Here is a 20,962-nt window from a genome sequence, read left to right as displayed (position 1 = left end):
CCCTGTGCCCCCGGGCCCCCGCCCCGCCCTGCCCCGGCCCGGCCGCACTCACCGTCCAGCGACACGAACTGCCCCACGGCGGAGGAGCCGCCGCCGCTGTTCTCCACGAACTGCACCTCGGACACGATGATGTTGTCCTCCAGCACGGAGCCGCAGCCCGTGCACACCGCGTCCCCGCGCGCCGCGTCCACCTCGATCTCCGCGCACCCGCAGGCGCCGCATACCCGCCCGCCCGGCATCCTGCCCGCCGCCCCGGGACGGGCCCGGCCGCCGCTCCCGCCGCTCGGCACCGCCCGGCACAGCCCGGCCCGGGCCCGCGCAGGCCTCGCTCGCCGGCACCGGCACGGGGAGGAGCGCGGCAGCCGCCGCCACCCCGCCCGCTCTCGCGAGGCTTCGCCCGCCGCTCCCGCTCCTCCCGCCGCTCCCGCCCCTCCGCGGCGCTCCTCCCTCTCGGCCCGCGCGGTGCCCGTCCCTCGGGAATGGGCTCCTGCTCTCCCCCCGCTCCTGGTTCCAGCCCTCTGCCCCGGGCAGGGATGCCTTTCGCCGGGCCAGGCTGCTCTGAGCCCCATCCAGCCGGCCCTGAACACTCCCAGGGATGCGGCATCCGCAGCTTCTCTGGGCAACCTGTGCCAGGGCCTCAGCATCCTCTGGGCATCAATCAAATTCATTAATAAAATTCATCAATCAAATTCATCTCTTAAATCTCTTCAATCGTTCTGTAATGCTGAGATGAAAGTTGTTGAGGCCTAATGAATTTGTTCCATTACAGCGCTTTGAGCCCTGCCTGACAAAGGCAGCATAAAGTTGAAGTGTGTTTTGGAACTCTTGTTTATTATTGTAGAATTACAGAATGGTTTGGGTTAGAAAGGACCTTAAAGATCATCTAGTTCCAATCCCTCTGTCTTGGACAAGGACACTTTGCACTGTCCCAGCTTGCTCAGAGCCCCATCCACCCCAGCCTTGAATATTCCCGGGGATGGGGCAGCCACAGCTGCTCTGGGCACCCTGTGCCAGGGCCTCAGCATGGCCACAGTAAAGGATTTTTTGCTAGTATTTAATCTAAACCTACTATGTCTCACTTTGAATCCATTCCCCCTTGTCCTGTCACTACATGCCCTTATAAATAGTCTCTCTCCATCTTTCTTGTAGGGTCCTTTCAGGTACTGTAATGCCACAATTAGATCACCCCAAAGCCTTCTCTTTTCCAGGCTGAACAATCCCCATTCTCCCAGGTTTCCATGCAGGAGAAGTACTCTACACCTCTAATTGTCTTGGCCTCCTCTGGACTTGCTCCAAGGGGTCGATGTCCTCAATGATTCACAGAATCACTGAATCAAAGAACTCAGTTTTCATCCAAGTTACTGCTCACTTTAGCACTCAGCCCACATGTAGCAAATCAGCACCATAACACAGATGGGGAGGAAGCTGAGCAGAATAGCTGCTGTAGCTGGATGTTTATATAGACTTCCATCTGTCGGCTTTTGAAATGCAGAGTTAATTAACAATTAATGCAGAAGCAGAAATTTTCACCTTGTAAAATTCAATACTGTCAGTATCTGTCTTCCACCAAATGACTCAGATGCAGCCAGGGATCAGGATCAGGACCTCCATGAACTCCATTTTTACATGGTACAAAATTATTTGTTCATTCAGAGGCACACTGGGGCACACACTAAAGCAATATCTTTCCATCCAGAAAGCTGAGCATCTTATAGGCCTCAAATTATGCCATTTGCCTAAAAATCTTAAAGTTCTGTGCTTTGGAAAAAAAAAAAAGAGTAATATCATAATGGAGATTGTACCACTATGTACACAGGTGGTCTTTCTTTTTATTCTATTTGCAGAGGTGTATTTTTTTAAATAAGAACATTGGGTCTCTCCAGATTCCTTCTGCTTCTGGAGGTTATTTCCTTCCTGAAGTTCCTCCTGCTGATGATGAGGTAATGAGTGCCACAGTAGCCAAGCATGACCTCACAAAATTATACTCTGTGTAGATAATATCAGGAGAAAATTATATTCCTGATAAGCAATCCTGATAGGCTCTGACAAAGGCCAGCATGAACAGAAGAAATCCTGCAGTGAGCAGTTTTGAAATACCTTTCAATTTAAAAGTTTCTTTTTACCTCACTTAGGTAGAGACTAATGTAGTCCTGTCTCGTGAGGACTTAGGTTTTACATCCCTTTGAAAATTGCTGGTGCTTCAATTAAGTGTTGCAATACTTTTTTTTTTAAATCTCAAACAAGTTCAGAGTGTTTCACTTTGAGTGTGAGCAGCAGAGGGCCCTTGTGAAAGCCAACGATACAGCTGCTGTCCAAAGAATCTCATTTCATGTCATACTGAAGAAGGATGTCCGTTCTAATTTTTAATCTTCTCATAAGGTGAGGTTAATGATGATGAAATAAAATGGGTTCCCAGTCCAGAAGACTTCAGTCTTTGCCTCCCACTCGTGAAAACTTTCATATACAATACCCTTAAATATTTCAAACATTTCCATAGGACTGTTTTCTACCAGCCAAAATAGAAGTAATTTTTCACCTCTTTAAGTTCTTTTCCCATTCTGCTTGCTAGAGGATTAACTAAACTTCTTTTTACTTATAGCATTGAGCCTGCTGAATTAATAACCCCTAGATTGGTTTATTTAGGCTAAAAAAATAACCTTTTAGTAAATTGTCCTAAGCCTGAGAATAAGAGCTGGTCTGTCACTATAGGACACGAAAGAGCACAAGCTCACACAGCTGTTCTCAAGGTGAAGAAAAAAGGGAAGTTTATTTTCTGACTCTAACATTTATAGTTTTCTAAAAGTGACAGTGGAATGGAGGGTGACAGTGACACCTCTCCAATGACACTGGTCAAACTAACAGTCTATCAACTCTCTCTTCTTCTATAAAAGAATGCAAAATAGTGAGTTATTTACAGAAAGTGTGTGAGAAAGTTCACTACAAGAATGTCAACATCAGAAAGCTTAGAAAATCTTAAAAAACCAGAGTGACACTGGTCATTTAAAAATTTGTACTGACAAAGCTCCTTTCCCTGCATTATTTTTTCCTTTTAGATAAGAGGAGGAAAGGACCTGTTTTCCATTTTACCTACTCATGTTTGATATCTCTTATTTTGACTTTTAAGTGTGCCAAAAAGTGGTGATCTGGATATCTGTTAGCCCAGACCAACCAATTTCCTTCCTGCTGTGCCTCCAAAAACATAAATACAATCCACCTGTAGGTGTATGGTTTTGACATCCAGTTGTTGAGGTTTCAAAGAGAAGAACTGTTCTTATTTGCTTGAAAATTATATATATTTTTTCCCCTACTGATCTTAGCATCAGGAAGAATGCAAATGGGATGTACAAATCCAGCCTGGAGTGTGAGGGAATCCTGCTCTGCTCCTGCAAGTGCTGTGCAGCACATCAGGAAATGTACCAGGGCAAGCTGATGAACTTCCACAAGAGACAGATCCTCCTCTGTGAACATTAAGATTGGAAGCAGATACTTCAGTGCCATAACACAGAAAAGCCAGAGAAAACAGAAAAGCCTTTCTGGCTTTTTGGTTGTAACTCAACTTTCTGGGCACTGAGTTTCCCAACACACCAGCTTGCATGGGAAATATTTTCATATTTTATGTGAACAAAACTTAATCCCTTAACTTGATCAGCTTCTTTGAGCATCCTCAGATTTCTGGCATTTCAGCTGAAATTGTTCCTCTTAAAATCATGCCTAAGAGTGTTGATGAAGTCACTCAAGAAGTTTGACAATGCACAAAACTTGAGGCAAAAGGCAAGCAGAGGAAGCCTTTTTTGGTTTTGGACAGTCCAAGATAAGGCAAAAGCTACGCCCTCAACCTGAAAGTTTACGCTTTGGAGATGAAGTCATAGGGCTACTAGACAGAGGGGTGGAAAAAAGGATTTCGAAATGAATTAACCTTATAAGGTGGTAGCAAGTGGATACTTGGGGTTTTTTGTCTCAGTTCAAACTGCAGCATTCGGCTACACTGGATGGACACGAGGGGGCACCCAAGGAAATGAAATCGTCGAGGAGCTGCAGTGCTCCCAAAGTTCAGGCTGGTTTTCCATCTGTTTTCCCTTTTTTTTTTTTTTTTTTTTTTTGGGTTTGTGTATTTTGTGATTATTTCCTCACATTGTTTTCATGACGCTCATCAATGAATGGTAATGGAAAAAGCTTTGAGGGGAACATTCTGAGAAGAAAAGATTTTGGCATTACTAAATCACATCACTGCTGTCCAGATCTGTGGGGGCCTGAATAAATGTATAGTTATGGAGAGAGTCCCTGTTAAGATCTATGTATTGTAAGATCTATATGTGGGTCCTAGTTACCTCAAATGAGCTACAGTTGCAAAGTCCTTAGTTGGGCAGCAGCTGTAGCTTGTGAAGGTAACTGGAATAAATAGGGGTGGGTCGAGAGCCCAGGAGGAGCTTTTGAGAAGATACATGGAGAACTGTGCTGCAGAGAAGAACAGCTTGGTACAGTATGGGACTTGGGAAATATGAAGACAAGAATACAACACAGATCTAGCACTTGATGGCTCAGCTCGATTCCTGAGTGTGTGGCAGAGACCCCGTGGCTTTCCCAGGATCTGTGCCTGGTACAATTCATAGTACATGAGGACAGCAGACAGCACAAATTCTGTCACTTGGAAAATCTGCTGAGAAATTAGCAGAGGAAAAGTCCAAAGGTATTGAGCACAAAGATCTGGAAGCTACCACCACTTGAGGAAGTCTCTCATGAGCTGGAAGCTGTGAGCAGCTATTTTGCTCTGAACATCTGCCCCTGCCAACACACCACTTGAAGATGCATGACTTGTCATTGGGTGCTTTTAAGAAGGATGTAAGCAAAGTAAAAATAGATGTGTCCTCCTGGTTTCTAGCAATCTGCAACTTGAGGATTCACCAGCTGAAGACTCATACACACTAACAGACTTTTTATCTCTTTAATCAATTTTTTGTCTGTGTATGTTTTCAAGAACTACAACATCTGGTGCTTTGAGGTGTATCACAATATAGCTGGGTAGCAAGTGAAAAAGTTTGAAAATGGCCCAAACATTTCACTTGGCAATCCGGTTCTTGTGCTCCAGTCATAAGATATAAAACTCCTGTTTTATAGCTTCCCTCAATCATGATCACTTCTCAAGAGCATCTCTTTCTCCAGATAAATAATGTGATGCTGATCAGACAGTCCTAACACAAAATAATCTGTTCAGGGAGTCATTTAACAGGAAACCCCTTTTAGTGAAACACTGGTTATGTTCTGCAGTGAATAACTGCAAGCCTCCATCATTTGGGGATATAAGCACAGGCAAATATTCTTGTAAAAATGCAATGCAGCTCTCGTATTCTGAAATTTATTTATTATAACACTAATGGATACATCACTCACCATCAGAGAACCATTCCAGTCAGCCAACTGCCTGTTTAAGCAACTGTCTGCATAAGGAAATTAAACTGCAATGAAGAAATTCCAGGTCACAAGTCCCATTTTCGTGTGTATACTTGATATTTTGATGCAGATATGTCTTCTGTAGAGCCTAAAATGAGGCCTTCAATAAATATTGATACTCATGTGCAAGAGCAAAAAACAGAGTCTTGACTTTGTGGTTCTGCATATTCAAACACAGAAGCAAACCACAGATCTCACAGAGTGTTCCTATTGTTTTCCCAAATTTGGAGCAGAAAGAAATTCAGACTAAATTACTTGGAAGCATCAAAAAGTAAATATGAGCCTCCTTTAGTTCTGAAGAATAAGTTTGAAAAAATAGCTGTGCAGTGGTTCATTATCTGCTTTAGCATTGAGGTAAATTCAATGCAGTAAATTCAGTGCAATTAAAAAGTATATAAAGAGATAAAGATCTTTATATAAAAGACTATAAATTCTGTAAAGTACCTAAGATAGTGCTGACCATTTCTAAATTATACCTGGCAAGTTGCAAATAGGATTAGGAGAGAAGACAACCACTTAAACAGAAGCTCACTAGCATTGAGTCAGGACATTATAAACCCTGCTGTCACCAGGCAGTATTAATAATTAAACTCTCTTTATTGGCATTTCTTAGGCAGAAGTCTGCCATGACCAGAATGAGTGTGCTGGCATCGAAGAAGAGCATGCCAGTCAAGTGTTATTGAAGAAAATGAAATGCCTGTGTGTCAACATAGACTCAAAAGTGTGTATTTTTTAATGCCATGAGCCCTTTGGCCATCAGGGACTCCCTTCAGACTGAAATCTGCAGTGATAAGAGAGCATTGCTGCAGCCACACTCACACTGCCAGCATGGAGGAGAGGCTGGAATCAGGGTGAGAACACAGTGTCCTCCTTCCCACAGCCCCTTAGCACTGGGGAAAGTTATGGTGGAGCAAGCAGCTTGGGTGAGGCCGCTTCTTGCCTGTTTGGGTCATACAGGACATCAAAGAATTGTCCTTTGGATGAGCTGTGTGTCATTGCCTGCTTTTCTGACAGGAGAGTCCCAGTGCCTCAAATATGCCAAAGTTATCCAAGTGCCAAAGAAACCATCAGTCAAAACTGCAAGTTGCTGCCTACTGTCTAAAACTATCAGCAGGCTAAATAAAAACACCATTCAACTTAGAGAAGTCACAGTGTAATAATTTCCTGTCACTGGAGAATTTTCAAGAATTTGGCAGATTTCCTAGTTTGAATTAGTAGAATAAATTAGACAAGTAACATTTTTCAGAGGGCAGACATAAAAATGTCTTGAGTAAATCAAGTTGTTTCATACCAGTGAATTGAGTCAGCTTAAATTAAAAAAAAAAAAAGAAGAAGAAAAAGAAAATCACTTATATTTTCTTTAAGTGTGGAGTTATCAAATGTAAAATCTGTGACAATTTTCAAATTGAGACATTTATTATCAGCTTAGGTCTTCATGAGTGTATTTTTTTAAAAATTATAATATAGTTGAAGAGAAAAATTTAGTACTATGCAAGCACGTTTTTTCTTACCCAATCTTACCCCAGGGTGGGAAGTTTCTTAAACAGGATCCATCCCCAAAGAGGCAATCTTGCCATTTCTCCAGAAAAAAACCCACATCAGTAGCACAAAGGGGGAATGCTGTCACCACAGCCATGCCAATCTTTGCTTTACTCAGAAAGAGCTGGGGTCACCTCTCTCCTCTGTATTTTACAGTTCACCTTACTTAGTTAGGAATTGGGAGCCACAGAACTGATGGTGTGAGTGAGGGGCAGGTCTGGAAATTAACACTTCCCTGGGAGGATCTATTGGTTCACATCTCTTGGCTCTCTGTTTTCAGGTGCTGCAGATTCCCACTGCCACCTGTCCCTGTTAAAATCACAGTTTTGTGTTCTTCTTCCCCATCTCATGAGTTTAAAATGTATTTTTTTCTGTAAATTAAAAGTGGCAATCTGATATAACAATATGCCAGTAAGATCTGGAGCCTTTGGCTTGCCCTTCCATTGTCTGTGCTTCAATCAGTCAGCTCACACCAAGATTATAAAAAACCTGACCCAGGAGTTTACAGTCTGGAGCCCAAATTGAACAGAGCAGTCAGCAGATTATGTATTCGACCAGACAATGAGGTCTTCAGTCCCTTTTTGCACCAGTTTTCATTGCAGGGGTTATGTTTGTATCATATTGCTGAGAATTACACAAAACCATTATTTTTGAAATGTGTACAATAGACAACAATGTTGTCAATAATGCAAGTTGTTAGTAAAGTGTCTATAGCAGCATGAGAAGTATTTCAGAGAGCTCTTAGCATGTTTAATTTCACATCCACATGCATGCAACATTTCAGAAAATGTAGAGCTTAACTACTGTGTGCCTTCCTTTGGAAGGGAAAGCTAGAAAAGGATGTTCCCATACATTTTCTACCCATATAGATATTTTACATATAGAAAGCCCCTACTGAAAGGGCCTTTATTTATGATGTCAGTAGAAAGAATGTCCAAAAAAAGAATAAAATTATAGTGCTGGCATTTCTAACAAATAAACTATCTTCCCTTCCTAGTTTATCCCATTCTAAACAGTAACTGTGGAACTTTCTTCCTAATAAAGCTTTAGAGCTACAACCATGACTTCTCACCCATGCTGAAGAAATACTATCCAGATGACCAAAGATTTTGTAATGCAGCAAGCTGCAACAAATATCCAGCTGAAACAGCAATTTAGTGGACTCAGAGTAAAACCAAATTATTTTTATGGCATATAAAATTATGAGGAGCCTTTCCCAACATATACCATGACTAATGATCATCAGCCTCTACAACAATGACACTTTAGCCACTCCCTCTGTGGTCACCTTTCATTTGCAATCATCAAGTCTGCTAAAAACAAGAGGAGAAATTGCAGTTTAAAAGGGAGATTTTATCAGCTTTCTCAGACAGAACCAGATTGGGAAAGAAGGGAGAAAGAAAATTTCCTCTCATAATTTAAGGGGCAAATGAGCAACTAATAAACATTCTAATTTAATAAGTGCACATATCCTGCTTACAAATTTTCTTTTGAATAACAAAACTGAAAGGTTGATGTGGTGTTTTGGTTTGGTTTGATTTTTTCCAAAGAGTAAAAGCAAATCCCACAATTAAATGACAACAATAATGGAAAAAAAAATTGAGTTATGTGCACATAAAGTATAAGCTGGGAAATCACAAGGCAAATGTTCATTTTCCAGTTTGGAAATAAATCCCAACCTCCTGATTTATGTTCCCTCCACACCATTTTTCACTCAATGAAAACAGCACTGGCCTGCATTGAGAATTCTCTTGAAAAGCCCATGAATCTTGAGCAGCATTGCTGAAATCCTGCATTTCTGCCATAACAGACCTGGCAGCCGGGACAGAGCTGATGTAACTGGCTCCAGACACGTATTCTCCACATCAACAGAGCTTTGCTTTCCTCTGCTGCCATGGGGCACAGCTTGCCCTGGGTCCCCTGCATGTCTTCATTGGCCCAAACCAATCCAGCAACTTCTGGGATGGAAGGTGAGACTTTTCCAGCCAAACTGCTCTGCAGGTCAGCTCATAGCAAACGTTCTGAGGTACCAGGCCATGGCCTCTTTCCTTCTGTACCTCTGATCTCCTGGCCATGATCCAGGGACAGCTACCTCTGCACTACAGGGTCTTGGAGAAAAAGCCAGGATGCCATCTATCTCCATGCAGTTCCACTGGGTAGCTCATGGATGGTTTTCAACCTCTAATTTGCCACAGGATCACGACCCATCCGTTTTCCACCATCCACAACGCTGCCACTTCAGCCTGTCACATAATCCCCCCTAGGTGACACCTCCTCCTAGGTGTAAGAGGTTTCCTACTAGAAAAGGTCCTGAGAGACCAAAATGACAAAAACTAACCAGCCCTGAGGAGGTCTGGGAGAGCAGCAAAGTGCTGATCAGGACATTCACTGATATAACACTATGGAGTCTTCTGGGAAAACTTGATCAGAATGGGAATCTTAATGTAAACAAATGACTACTTCTGGATTCTTCCAGCCCAGCAGGCCAGAACAGGTAAATATCTACTATCTCAGCATTCCAGCAACTATTAGAAATAAACAGATAGGTTTCAATCACGCTTAATAATTAACAGTAAGGAAGGGCGTTTCAGGTATTGTGTTAATCAACAGGTGCTAAAGGAATACGACCTCTTGTAGGCAAAGTTGGGCATGACAGTCAAATTTTTCCATGACACATACTAGAAAGCACAAAAACACAATCATCAAGACCGCTTTCTTGCTTCAAGTCTCAATATTTGAACAAATGAGTCACTGATACATGCTTGAGATATTCCTATACTAAAACTAGATTATAAGTCATATGTATGAAATCCACTCCTGTGCTATAAGCTGCCTGTGACAGCTTTTCCCAAATACTGCCCTAGAGAATGTCTGGTATGTTCAAACTGATCTAAGAAGTCTGGATTTTATATTCATGATCCCAGTTTATAAGTGCATGTCACACAAATGACTTGTCTCAGCACTGATTTGAAGAACTAAGGAAAATGCAGCACTAGAAAATCTTTGCTGATCCATTGGCTGAAGAAGTCATATTTCATCAGACTTATATATGCTTCCATTGCCTTAGTAAAGGGAAAACATGTTTTTTTCTGGCAGCATCTGAGTACAAAATAAAGAGTTCATGACTGAAACTGTTAAATATGCACTATTCATTAGTACATGCAGGGAGAAGTGTAGAAAAGAGCTGTTAGAGGTGCTCTAATGACTAAGATAAGGGTCTAAGATTCAGGAAAGCTGGATAAAACTTCAGTCTCTGACAAAAACTTTCTTTGTGACCTTGGGCTACTCACCAGATACTGCCAACTCCAAGTTACCCAGCTATACAATGAAGATATGTTTAATTCAAGCCCCCCACTCCATTTTAGTTGGTTCTCCTATATTGTTACACAGAGACATGGACCAAGAGGGAGATTTCTTTGACCATGAAGGAAGGGAGGGATAAGAATCCTCTCAGAGATGAATGTGATTTGATCTAAGAAACAAGCAAAGCACAGCTCTTGCAAGCCTGGGGGCTGAAGGAGAGGTTTCATCCCTGCAGGTGGCATGGAATTGGAGCTGAGGGACATTAGCACTGTAGGGATGACAGACCCACCTGGGAGGGTCTAAAACTAAACTCATCTCATTTTACTTAAATCAGAGCTACAACGATTTGTACTAGAAAAACAGCTGGTTCTGAAACCAAAATAGCTCCTTAGTCAAGGGCATAGTCCAGGGCTTGAATCATCTTTAGCAAAGGAGAGGGGCTCAGTGTCAGAGAGTTTGACAGGGAACATGGGGAAAGCTAACTGACCTTTATGGAGAATGTTAGCAGAGGCAACCAAGGCTTAATCCTCAAAAAGCCCTGAGGTATCACTCTCACTGGTGCCAGGAAATTTGTGCCACTCTAAATAGGCAGGCACACTTACAACAGAGCATACAGGTCCAGATGCTCTGTGTGCCTTGATTATTGTATAATATTACCAAATGGGATTTTTTTAAACCTTTAAAATGCCCTGCTCAAAGAAATCCAGCTTCATTTTTCAGAGGTCAGTAAAAGGATCAGCTCATTTCTTTGATGTAAATATTAACTGAAGCTGTTGAATCTGCTCTCTCACAAAATCAATTCTTTCCCAAAGAGAGTAAAATGATATGTTGTCAGACACAATGAATTTCCCTTTTGCCAAACTGGAATATCATCACTAAAGCACTGAGTGAATTGATCTGGGATAGCTCAGGAAATACCTTCAAAAAGTGCAGTATCAACAGCTTTGCCTTGTAAGGGTGAGGAGCCCTTAACATACACAGATCTCCAAATTTCCTATAAACTTACCTGATTCCTTGTAAAAACATTTTAATTTTCTTGGCAAAACCACTAAGCCTTTATGGGGATGCCTTGGTGGCTTGCCTTGTTGAGCTCCCTCTCCCTCCTGTTTCTTTTCCAGGTAAGAGCAAGTCAAGAATTCAGAGTTCTCTGGTTCTCTGCTGTCATCCCTGGACACTTTGCCACTGAGAGGGACCAGCTCCTGCATTTTGCTCACCACTCCAAGTGCCATTGCATTGAGAATTATTGACATTGCCACCTAGGGGGCTCTAGCTGTGTGAGTATAAATAAACACAGTGCTAGGAAAAGACACTCGAGGATAAATAGCAAAGGTAGTGCATTGTGTGAGACCAAAATAACTCCATGCTGTTCTCTGACAGTACCTTCCCCTGGCTGTCATGTACTGGCTATTTCCAGCCAGGTCCTTGTCTTCTCCTGAAAGGCAAAAAGCATGTGTGGCTTCAGAAGCCATGGGGCTCCTCTCTGTCCCTCCACGATGGTGACACTGAGAGCCTGGGATCCACTTATGAGTACACTGTGAGTAGCTCTGCTGGATATCCAACATCTGCCACATTCTCAGAGCTGTGAAGATCCCAGGTAAATTACCAGCACCTGTAGGGACTTCTCTCTCTCCCTCCCTTGCAGTCACAGGGTCTCTTCAGCAGCCCCCTCTGGCAGGGTCCAGTCTGGGGGTTTCCCATGCTCTGTACCCCCAGAGGAGGCTTGTGGATGGCAAAAGGGAACTAAAACATATAAATGATCTCACTGAGAGGCTGAAGCATGACAGAAAGATTTGGGCTAAGTCAATTGTCTATGTTCCCTCAATGTATCTCACCAGTTAAGGTGAGAAGATCTGTGGGTGCTTGGGGCTGTGAGGAGAGAGAAGGATGCAACAGGTCCACAATGTCCATGTTTTGATGCAGTGAGGGGCTTGAGTGAGAGCCAGGGGTCTGTTCTGCAAACTGGACCAATTAAATACCAATTTGATCCTACACTAATGGATGTTGAAAGAGCCACACTCCTGGCATGTGACACCATTGAAATTAATTCCTCAAGGATGAGCTTGGCTTGGATGATACCTCAGATGAGAACCACAGAGAAGTATTTTGTCAAAATACAATACATGGGCAAGTTCCTGATCTTCAATGGAACTGACAAAGATTCACATTTAGAACTCATTGGAAAGCTATAACAATGTTTTGGCATTTATAATGGTGTTTGTAAATGTCCTCTTAGCAATTGAATTATGTTATTTTACTCTACAAAGTTACTATTCCATGGATTCATTTTTTCTTTGTTTTATTTTAAAGTAGAACATTCTGAGAAAACCAGAACTCAAAGCCAATTCATCTGTTTTGCTCACCCCAGTACAGCGATGTTTATTTTGAAAGGAATCTTTTAATGATCTTTTCCAATTACAAAATAATGAAAGAAAGACAAATCTTATCCTGCATTAGTTATTGTACTACATGTAAGCCTTTTTAAGCAGTAAATTCCTCATTATTTTAAAGCTAGATTCCTGGATTTTTACCTGACTTCTCTGCTTTGCTACCAACCTTCTGCTCAGTGTAGTACATCAGTTTTCCCTTTGAAGAGAATGTCCCCTCTTTAGTGGTATTCTAGTCACAACAGTCAGTATTTCAGACTGTGAAGGGAAGGTCAAAAATTTAAAAATAACATAGTTCTGCTCATGCCAAGGGGATGGTAACACAGCAATCAAGCCCTGTTTGGAAATGAAATTGGAATAGCACAGAAAGCAGTTATTTTAATGCAGATATGCTCTCAGCTAGGTTTCTCACCTTTCTGTAGTCACAAAACTTCTCCTGAAAAATTATACCTGGGACATTTGGACTGTCATTAACCAATAGTTCAGACTCAACATTAAGCAGAAGTACTACTCTTCAAAGAGATTATCTAAATTGTCTATTTCATTTTTCTTATAGGGACATGCAACTTTGCTTAAAGTTACATCCTCACTACAACATTAAGCTCAGTTCTTATTGGGTTTTGCTCCACCAGATTTCATCAGTCATAGAGATGGTTCAGAAATACTGTGAGTTTTGCTCCAGGACATTCATGGCTCCATGTACTCAGTCAGCAGGGGATGCAGTGTCTTGCTTGTCCAGATACACATCTGCTGCTTCAGGCCTGGAAAATCTGTTTGTGCTTCCAGCCAGCAGTCTCCAGAGGATTAAGTAGCCTCCAGCAAAAGTCTTCTGCAATAGTGTTGAAATAAAAAATGTTAACATGTCCAAAACACTGATTAAACCCAAATTAATCCTGAAGCAGTTATGGCAGCCCTTCTGTGCATATGAACCTGCTGAACCAGCAACTGTGCAACATCTGAAGCAGCAGCCATTCAGGGACAAAGTAAAAACATAACAAGAAATCCAAGATCTGCTTGGGGTGTGTTTCAGAGAGCTTGTCTGCTGCTAACTCCCAAGTAGCAAGTCCTTCAGTGCACTCTGCTGCCATTGTAACCTCTGCCAGCTCAGTGAGACAAGAACAGATCCACTGTCAGCAGCCACAGTTGATCATGTTGATGTAAATTCAGTTTCAGAGAGGTCTCAGCCCACCCAGGACTCTTATTAGATCTGTTAGGGCCTCATGAGGTCCTTCACCAGCACCTTGAGTGAGCACTGGGAGGTTCAGGACAGGAAGTCCTGCAGTTCCTACAGCACACCCGAAGGGTGGCAGATCAGAGTGGAGCAGCAGAGAGAGCTGCTTAAACCCTGTAATCCTCACAACCACAGGTTACAGACCTTCCTGACTGCTCTGCTTCCTGGACCACTACTACCACCACCACCCTCTCATTTAGATTCCCATGTCACATGGTGATTTGGGGGCTCTGTGGCATTTAGGACATGCTGCATTCAACATTGCACAATTTAAGGCACATTTCTAGGGAATTCAGCAGTGGAATTTTCTTGGTCTTCCTTTCACTACTAATGTACCTGTAGAAGCTCTCCTCCTCCTAAAATGCACATATCCACCCATCACAGCACTTCAGCTGTTAGAGCTCTCACATGTCTAAGTACAAAGGAGCAATGGGTGGGTCAGTACCCTGCCTATCCAGGTCTGCAGTACTGGGAATACTCTGCCTTTCAATGCAGTCAATATGGAGATCCAGGCACTGCCTCAATGAGACTTGCTGGAACATCTAAATTAGATGGTGCACCTTCATCTCTTGATTATTACTCTGAAAAATGATAATAATAGCCTTGGGGCAAGGCTTTAATCCACGTTCCCCACACATCCCATTATAGTTACAAACACGTCATGCATACCCAGTCAGGTTCAGTAGAAAGAATAACTATTCTTTTCCAATGTAGTAAAGACAGATGAGCAATGGAAGCCCTCTCAAAGGTCTAGTTTCCATTTCCTTCACAAAGTTAAGGACTTCCCTGCTTGCCTAGATACAGTCATGGTTTATGTACTTTTGTTGGCTTCAGATAGGAGAGAAAAAGGAAGGAGCCAACAGAAGGGAACCTATTTGAGGTCAGACCTCATCAGGACCAGCAGACTTGGGAATTTGTGTCCAGAAGTGACTTTTGTTTATTTCTGCTGTATTCAAGGAAAGGGGAAAAGACTGTTTATTTTTCTGTAAACATCACGATCACAGGGAGAAATACACTACATTTACATGAGCATTGTCTCTTCCAAATAGAAAGGCTGTGACAGGTGACAGCATACTTACAGCCTGTTTCTTGAGACTTAGTATGATCTCTTTCACATGGAAGAATAATTAGGGAATGAACATCTTGAAATTCTTCAAATTGCAGTTTGGTTTCTTTCCTTCAAGCTGTAAAAATCTCACGGCAGATATTTACAATCAGTTTGAGCCACAGGAGCTGTAACTAGTTTGTGTTTTGTCCTTCCAGTGCAGTTTCTTTAAAGGATTAAGGTCTTAGTCCCAGCCAACACAGGAGCACATATCACCAATATTTGGAAGCAGGAAAATCCAGGAAGAAAATCCAGATTTTAAGGAAATCGAGACTGACAACCTCTCTTCCTGAAGCAAATCACTGCTTGATCCAGTTTCCAGTTTGACTGCTGCCCTTTCCTGCAGTACACCTGCAGGTAAAAACGGAATACAAGCAACACACCCATTCCCAGGTGAGGAGCAAGTGAGGTGATGGTGCAGCTGTGTCTGTACAAAGGAGCTGCTGATGGTCCTCCTTGAGTGGAGAATGGCTGGCTGGCTTGCTGGCTGGCTGGCTGGCTGGCTGGCTGGTTGGTTGGTTGGTGCAGTTCTGGCTTTGAGAGGGTAAGGGGGACAAACCACAGAATAAACACGAGCAGTGAGAAGCATCTTTACAGCTCTGTCAAAGAGTGCTTGTCTATCTGTGAGGGCAACTAAATGCATGAGCTAAAAAGTACTTTTGCCCTCCGGCAGGGAGGAAACACTGGTGGGATCAGCCCCCAGTGAGTCCCCATTTTTAGGGACAAAAGCCACATTCCTTAACACATATAGAAGTGTTAGTTCACTGGTCTCACTAGAGCTTAGCACTACTAAAATGTTTCTATGATTACAAGCAAAAATGGACAAATACTGTTATTTTGCTGATGAAATGCTGGTTTTGGCCTGCACAGAAAAATGTGCTGTTCAGACTACCTTGGTATTCCATGTATATCAGGTACTGGTCCCTAACAGGACAAGAAGAACAGTCTGAACCAGACAGACTGGAGACAGGGAACCTGCAGGACCTCCAGGTCTTGCCATGCTGGCTCACAGAGAACCTGCTGAGCACAGGGGTTGCTGCCTTCATAGGCTGCTGCTCCAAACCCACCTGCAGTACAAGAAAAATGGACGTGAGCTCAACTTCATTTTTTTTTCATACCTCAAGACACCCAACTACCCATGATGGTCACCCCAAATCCAGCTGCCCTCCCTTGCTACACTGCCCCCTTTCTCACAGCTGCAAAGACTGAAACTCCCAAGGACAGAGTTTCCTTCATTAATCATCAGGCAGAATTTTTTTTTTTCTTTTCTCTGTCTCTTTTTCCATTTCTGAGTTGCGACGTCTCCTGCCAATGTTCAGTTTGGAATGAATTTCTACAACAGAGCCATATAACTTCTGAAAATAGACACTTACACTGGAAAGCCTGACACACCCTATATGGAGCCTGTGAGTGGCAGAACCATAATCAAAAGAGAGTCAAGACAACAGGCCGTGCTAGCAGCATTCAATTAGGCTCTGAGCAAAGCAGCCCTAAGAGGAGAAAGTAAATGGGAACTCTGTAAACGCCCCCAGGCTCTTTTCATCACTCAGAGGCATTTCAGTTTGTTCTCTTTAGGGTGACCTTAACTCAGGAGGGTTATTCCAATACAGCTGGTACGTTCAGAACTCCTTGAAAAATAAAAATTCTCGGAAGCAGCCAACTGTCATGATTTCCTGATATGAAACTGCGTGTAGAACCTATGGGGGGAAGAAGCCAGGAGTCATATGATATGTCTGAGCTCTGCCTATCATTAGCAAGGGTGGGTTTTTCAGGATAAAATTCTCCTGGGCCAAATAACAGGAGAGTGATAAATAAAGCTTGTCAACTGCCCTTTCTGACTCACTCTCTCCTGCTCGAGGGTGACTCACTGTCATGTGTGAAAGGCTGCCAGGTCCTCCTTACATGCTGAAACAAGCATGGGTTCTGTGTTAGACACACATAACCTCAGAAAAAGCAGACACTTGCTGCTGAGAAGGCAGCCCTGGAAAGGACTTTGCTGACTAAAGGACCTGAACTTCAAGGTATTTCTCAACCCTTTCTGAAAAGTTCAAGGTTGTTGTTAGATCACCACAGAAAACTTAGATGCAAAGGCATGGCTGGTGAGAGCAGTTTAAACCATGGCTTACTAGGATCATGAAGGTTTACCAGGTAACTCCTAGCGAGTGAGCCAGCCAGCACATTCTAGGTGCAGACAGAAATAACCAAGACCCTGCCTGCTCTAGAGCTGCCTTTTGTCCAAGGAAAACGGCATGAAAAAAAGCAGTTCCTTGTTGTTCACTGTTTCAAGGAGCCCCTGAGGAGCCTGCCTTGAATCTGCAGAGGGGGAACCAAAGCACGTTGAACATCATCTCTCAGTGTGAGTACTCACTGAGTGGTCCTGAGCAGCACCAGCAGCTGCTCAGTGCTCCCTCCTCTCTGCACTGACAAGGACCTTGCAGGTAAGTGCACAAAAAGCTTCTTTGCACCCAGGAGCTTTGCTGCCTACCTGAGTGTGTGCTCCACCCTTTGGTCTCCTCCTGTCATCCCGGGCCCACCACCGGCCAAGTTCGTAACTGTGTGAAATCTCTGCCCCAGGCGCTAATAACAAATCCCAGCTATTAGCACATACCACAGTCTGCATTGGCCTGCAGACAGGTGACAAAGGACACCTTGCCCTTGTACCTTTGCAAGGCTCCATGCACTGTCTGTTGCCGTGCCGTGACAAAGCAAGGCGCTTCTGCAAGGACAAGCGTGCTGGGATGTCAGCCCACAGGTCCCAGAGGGCCCTGTGCTGCAGCTAGAGGGACACAGCTGCACCTGTCCTGTGGCACACAGAGGACTCCTAATGCAGGAGCTGACAGGTTTCTCCCAGGACTAAGAGAGGAAGACTTTCTTCAGCTCCAGGTATTGGCCAACATCTTTCTGCATCACGTAGGGAAACCGTGCTGCCACAGGGCAGTGACAGCACAGCTGCCTCTGTGTGTCCCACCAGGTGTGCACCTTCCAGGAGACACCCATGCAGCTGGGAAAGCCACTCACACGTGCTTTGACACAGAAAAACTGCAGCTAAAGCCCCATCTCACTGTTGGAACCCTGGATGCTGAGAATTTTTAACTTTCTGTGCTGAAGGGCACAGACCCACAAGAAAATACTATATTTGACCTGAGGCCATGGAGAAGGTTCCAAAATTGATTAATAGCACTGGGATTATAGGTGTGTAGTTTGATTGGAAGTGTGTAATATCACTGAGTGGAAGACTTAGAGTTTAAGGTTTTAGAATATAGCAAAATACATGGGGCAAGATGGAGGTTTTAGGGCTGGTTGTTCTTCTTTCCCTTCTTCCTTCTTCATGGGTGGTGTTTTGTAATAGGACAGAAAATTCTGCATTGCAGACTTCAAGTGATCAGTTATTGGGTTAACAGTGAAAATAATTCAGGTGTCAGTTCTTAATTGGATAGGTTAGCCTTAAAAAACCTTGTAACAAGAGATACTTAGCCATTTTGTAGCTTTTTAGTAGAATGCTGTAAAACTCACCACTTGTAATATAGATAAGAAATAATAAACACCTAAGCCTGAGTGCGAAATATCATCTTGAGAGCTCCAGTCCTGAATTGACAGAGGAAGAAAAAAGAAGCCAAAAACCAGCATCTCACCACCATTTTTCAGATCATATGATCACTAACCTGTCCACCTGTAATGAAGGTGTAACCTAGAAATGTTAATTTTGAATAGAATCACAAATTGGTTTGGATTGGAAGGGACCTTAAAGATCATCTACTTCCAACTCCCCTGCCAAGGGCAAGGACACCTTGCACTAGACCAGGTTGCTCAGAGAATAAACAGTGTACTATCATTTATATGAGGAAGATATAGAAGCCACACACAGTTCTAAATGTATCTGTTATATTTATTCTTCTCTGGGAGAAGATTTCCATCCCCTAAAATTTCTAAGAGGTCATATTTAAGTATTTTTGCTGTGTACCAGAACAGATGTCTAATGAAAAGCTTAAAGAGAAGCTGCAGGCCACAGCAGCCTCATGCAATGGTAAAAGGACTCACCTGACACATGGAGAACAAGCCTAGGCCACAATGCTACTTAGGCATTTAATATCACATGTGCCAGTCTAAGTATTAGCTGTGAACCTGCACTCCAGGTGTCTGTCTCCATCAGGCAGTGCAGGGCCACCCCACAGAAGTGATCCAGTCCCTGGGCTATTGGTAACTGCAGAAAATGTACTTTTCTCATCATAATTGTGCTGCAAATTTTCATCCTTTTAAAAACTGAACCACATATTGCAAGGGTAAAATAATTGTATTCTTCTTATCCTGAATTCATATATTTTACTGAAAAACTTCCAAACTGGCACTAATCTGTCAAATTTCTCTTCTTAGCAATGATTAAATATTACACCTGTGGTTTTTTCCCACTGTTTAAAAATCCATTATTTTTCCATTTATTTTTATCAGCTATTACCATGTCAGGATTTCATCCTTGCTAAAATTTCTATGCTGACATTTTAATATTTGGCAGGTACAGATAGTTTTATAGGTAAAATAGTCATAATTACGGATAATTTTATCCAAGGAAAAAAAAAAGAAAGGAAAGGATATTAAAAAAAAAGAAAAAAAAAAGAAAAAAAAAACAAGCGAACACAATATATTAGAGATTCTGGAATAGAATAGCTTCCTTCAGAAGCAAAATTTCACCAATGTTTTGACTCTACTAAATTATGTATTCTGGTTGTTTTGCTAACTCTTTAGACAAACAGGGCTGACATTGAAATCATATGAATAATCATATTCATCTGCAGGTGTCAAAGCAATTGTCAAAATCAGCCAGGAACATAATCTTCTCAAGAATGGCCCCAATGAAGGCATTAAGATGAAGGACCAGGAATTACAGCCTGGATCTGCAGTCACCCAGCCCAATCTCCTGTGTGTCAGACCTCCCCAGCTCTGACAAATGAGTTGGGCATCTCAAGCTGCAATTTCAAAGTGATTTACTGAGCAAAGTGAAACCATGCTGTCCCACAGACACCACTGCTGTGAGCTGCTCTGACTGCAGCCACCTTCTGCCATTGCCCTCTGGAGCACAGAGCTGCCCCTGCTCAGCCTTCCTCTGGGGCTTCTCAGGGGGGCAAACTGAAGTCATCTGTCAGGGTAGAGGAGCCACTCATCCTTGTTCTTGTTCTTCTTCCTCTTCTCCTCCACTGTCCCATGGGGTGTGTGCATCCAGGATTTTAACTCACTACAATGAGCTCCAGTGGTGCTGCCCTGTTAGAAAACATCATGTTAATTGCTTGACACAATGAAGAAAAGAAAAACAGGAGAGAAGGGGACAGGTCTGTAATGTTTCCTAGGAAAACCAGCAGAGAACCTTCCCTCCTTTAGCAGAGAATGCATGCTCTGCCCCAGGGGAAAGCAAATAACCACGCTTGTACCCTCAGCACCTTGAAAGCCCCTTGTGCTCATGTCTGGAGTGAGCATGCACACAGCACGGATTGCAGACATCCCACTGAAGCTCCCTGAGAGTTTGGTTCCTCTGCATACCAATTAAATGACTCTGTGTGTAAAGTATAAAGCCAAGATGCTCTGGATGCACCTGATTATCCCAGAACATGCACAGAACAATTACAGGAGCGTGTGCAGCAAATTTCACACTCTCAAGAAATACCAGACTCACTGGTCATGTGCTGGAGACATGTCCAAAGGTTTTGCATGTGCAGTGCTGTAGCATTCATGACGGCAATTCTTAATTTCTCATTTCCAGGGAAAAGAAAAGTTAAGTCTTAAAGGGAGCTTTCCATACACTTCAACAGAGCAAAACTGATTTACTGATAACTCAGTAGTCCTGAGTTACTGCATTTAAAAGTACTGCAGTGATACTGCTGTTAACCACAGCTGGATGGGAAATGGAATTCCTCTCCTGTGGCATACCCAGGCCTGAAAGATTTTATGTTTATAATGAATCAG

General features: G+C 42.9%; 1 protein-coding gene across 1 annotated transcript in view; it reads right to left on the bottom strand.

The window, feature by feature from the left end:
• Nucleotides 1-351, bottom strand: part of BRF1 (BRF1 RNA polymerase III transcription initiation factor subunit) — a 172,781-nt gene extending 172,430 nt beyond the window's left edge. Inside the window, exon 1 of the mRNA XM_064713416.1 lies at nucleotides 53-351. Within this exon, the coding sequence (XP_064569486.1) occupies nucleotides 53-239 (187 nt within the window). The 5' untranslated portion in view covers nucleotides 240-351. The remainder of the gene's footprint in view (nucleotides 1-52) is intronic.
• Between the last annotated feature and the right edge of the window lie 20,611 nt (nucleotides 352-20,962).

The sequence above is a fragment of the Zonotrichia leucophrys genome, chromosome 5 (genome assembly GCF_028769735.1).
Source record: "Zonotrichia leucophrys gambelii isolate GWCS_2022_RI chromosome 5, RI_Zleu_2.0, whole genome shotgun sequence".
In the NCBI taxonomy this organism is placed as follows: Eukaryota; Metazoa; Chordata; class Aves; order Passeriformes; family Passerellidae; genus Zonotrichia; species Zonotrichia leucophrys.
Note: the sequence above shows the minus strand (reverse complement) of the source record. Positions and strands in the feature narration are given on the sequence as shown.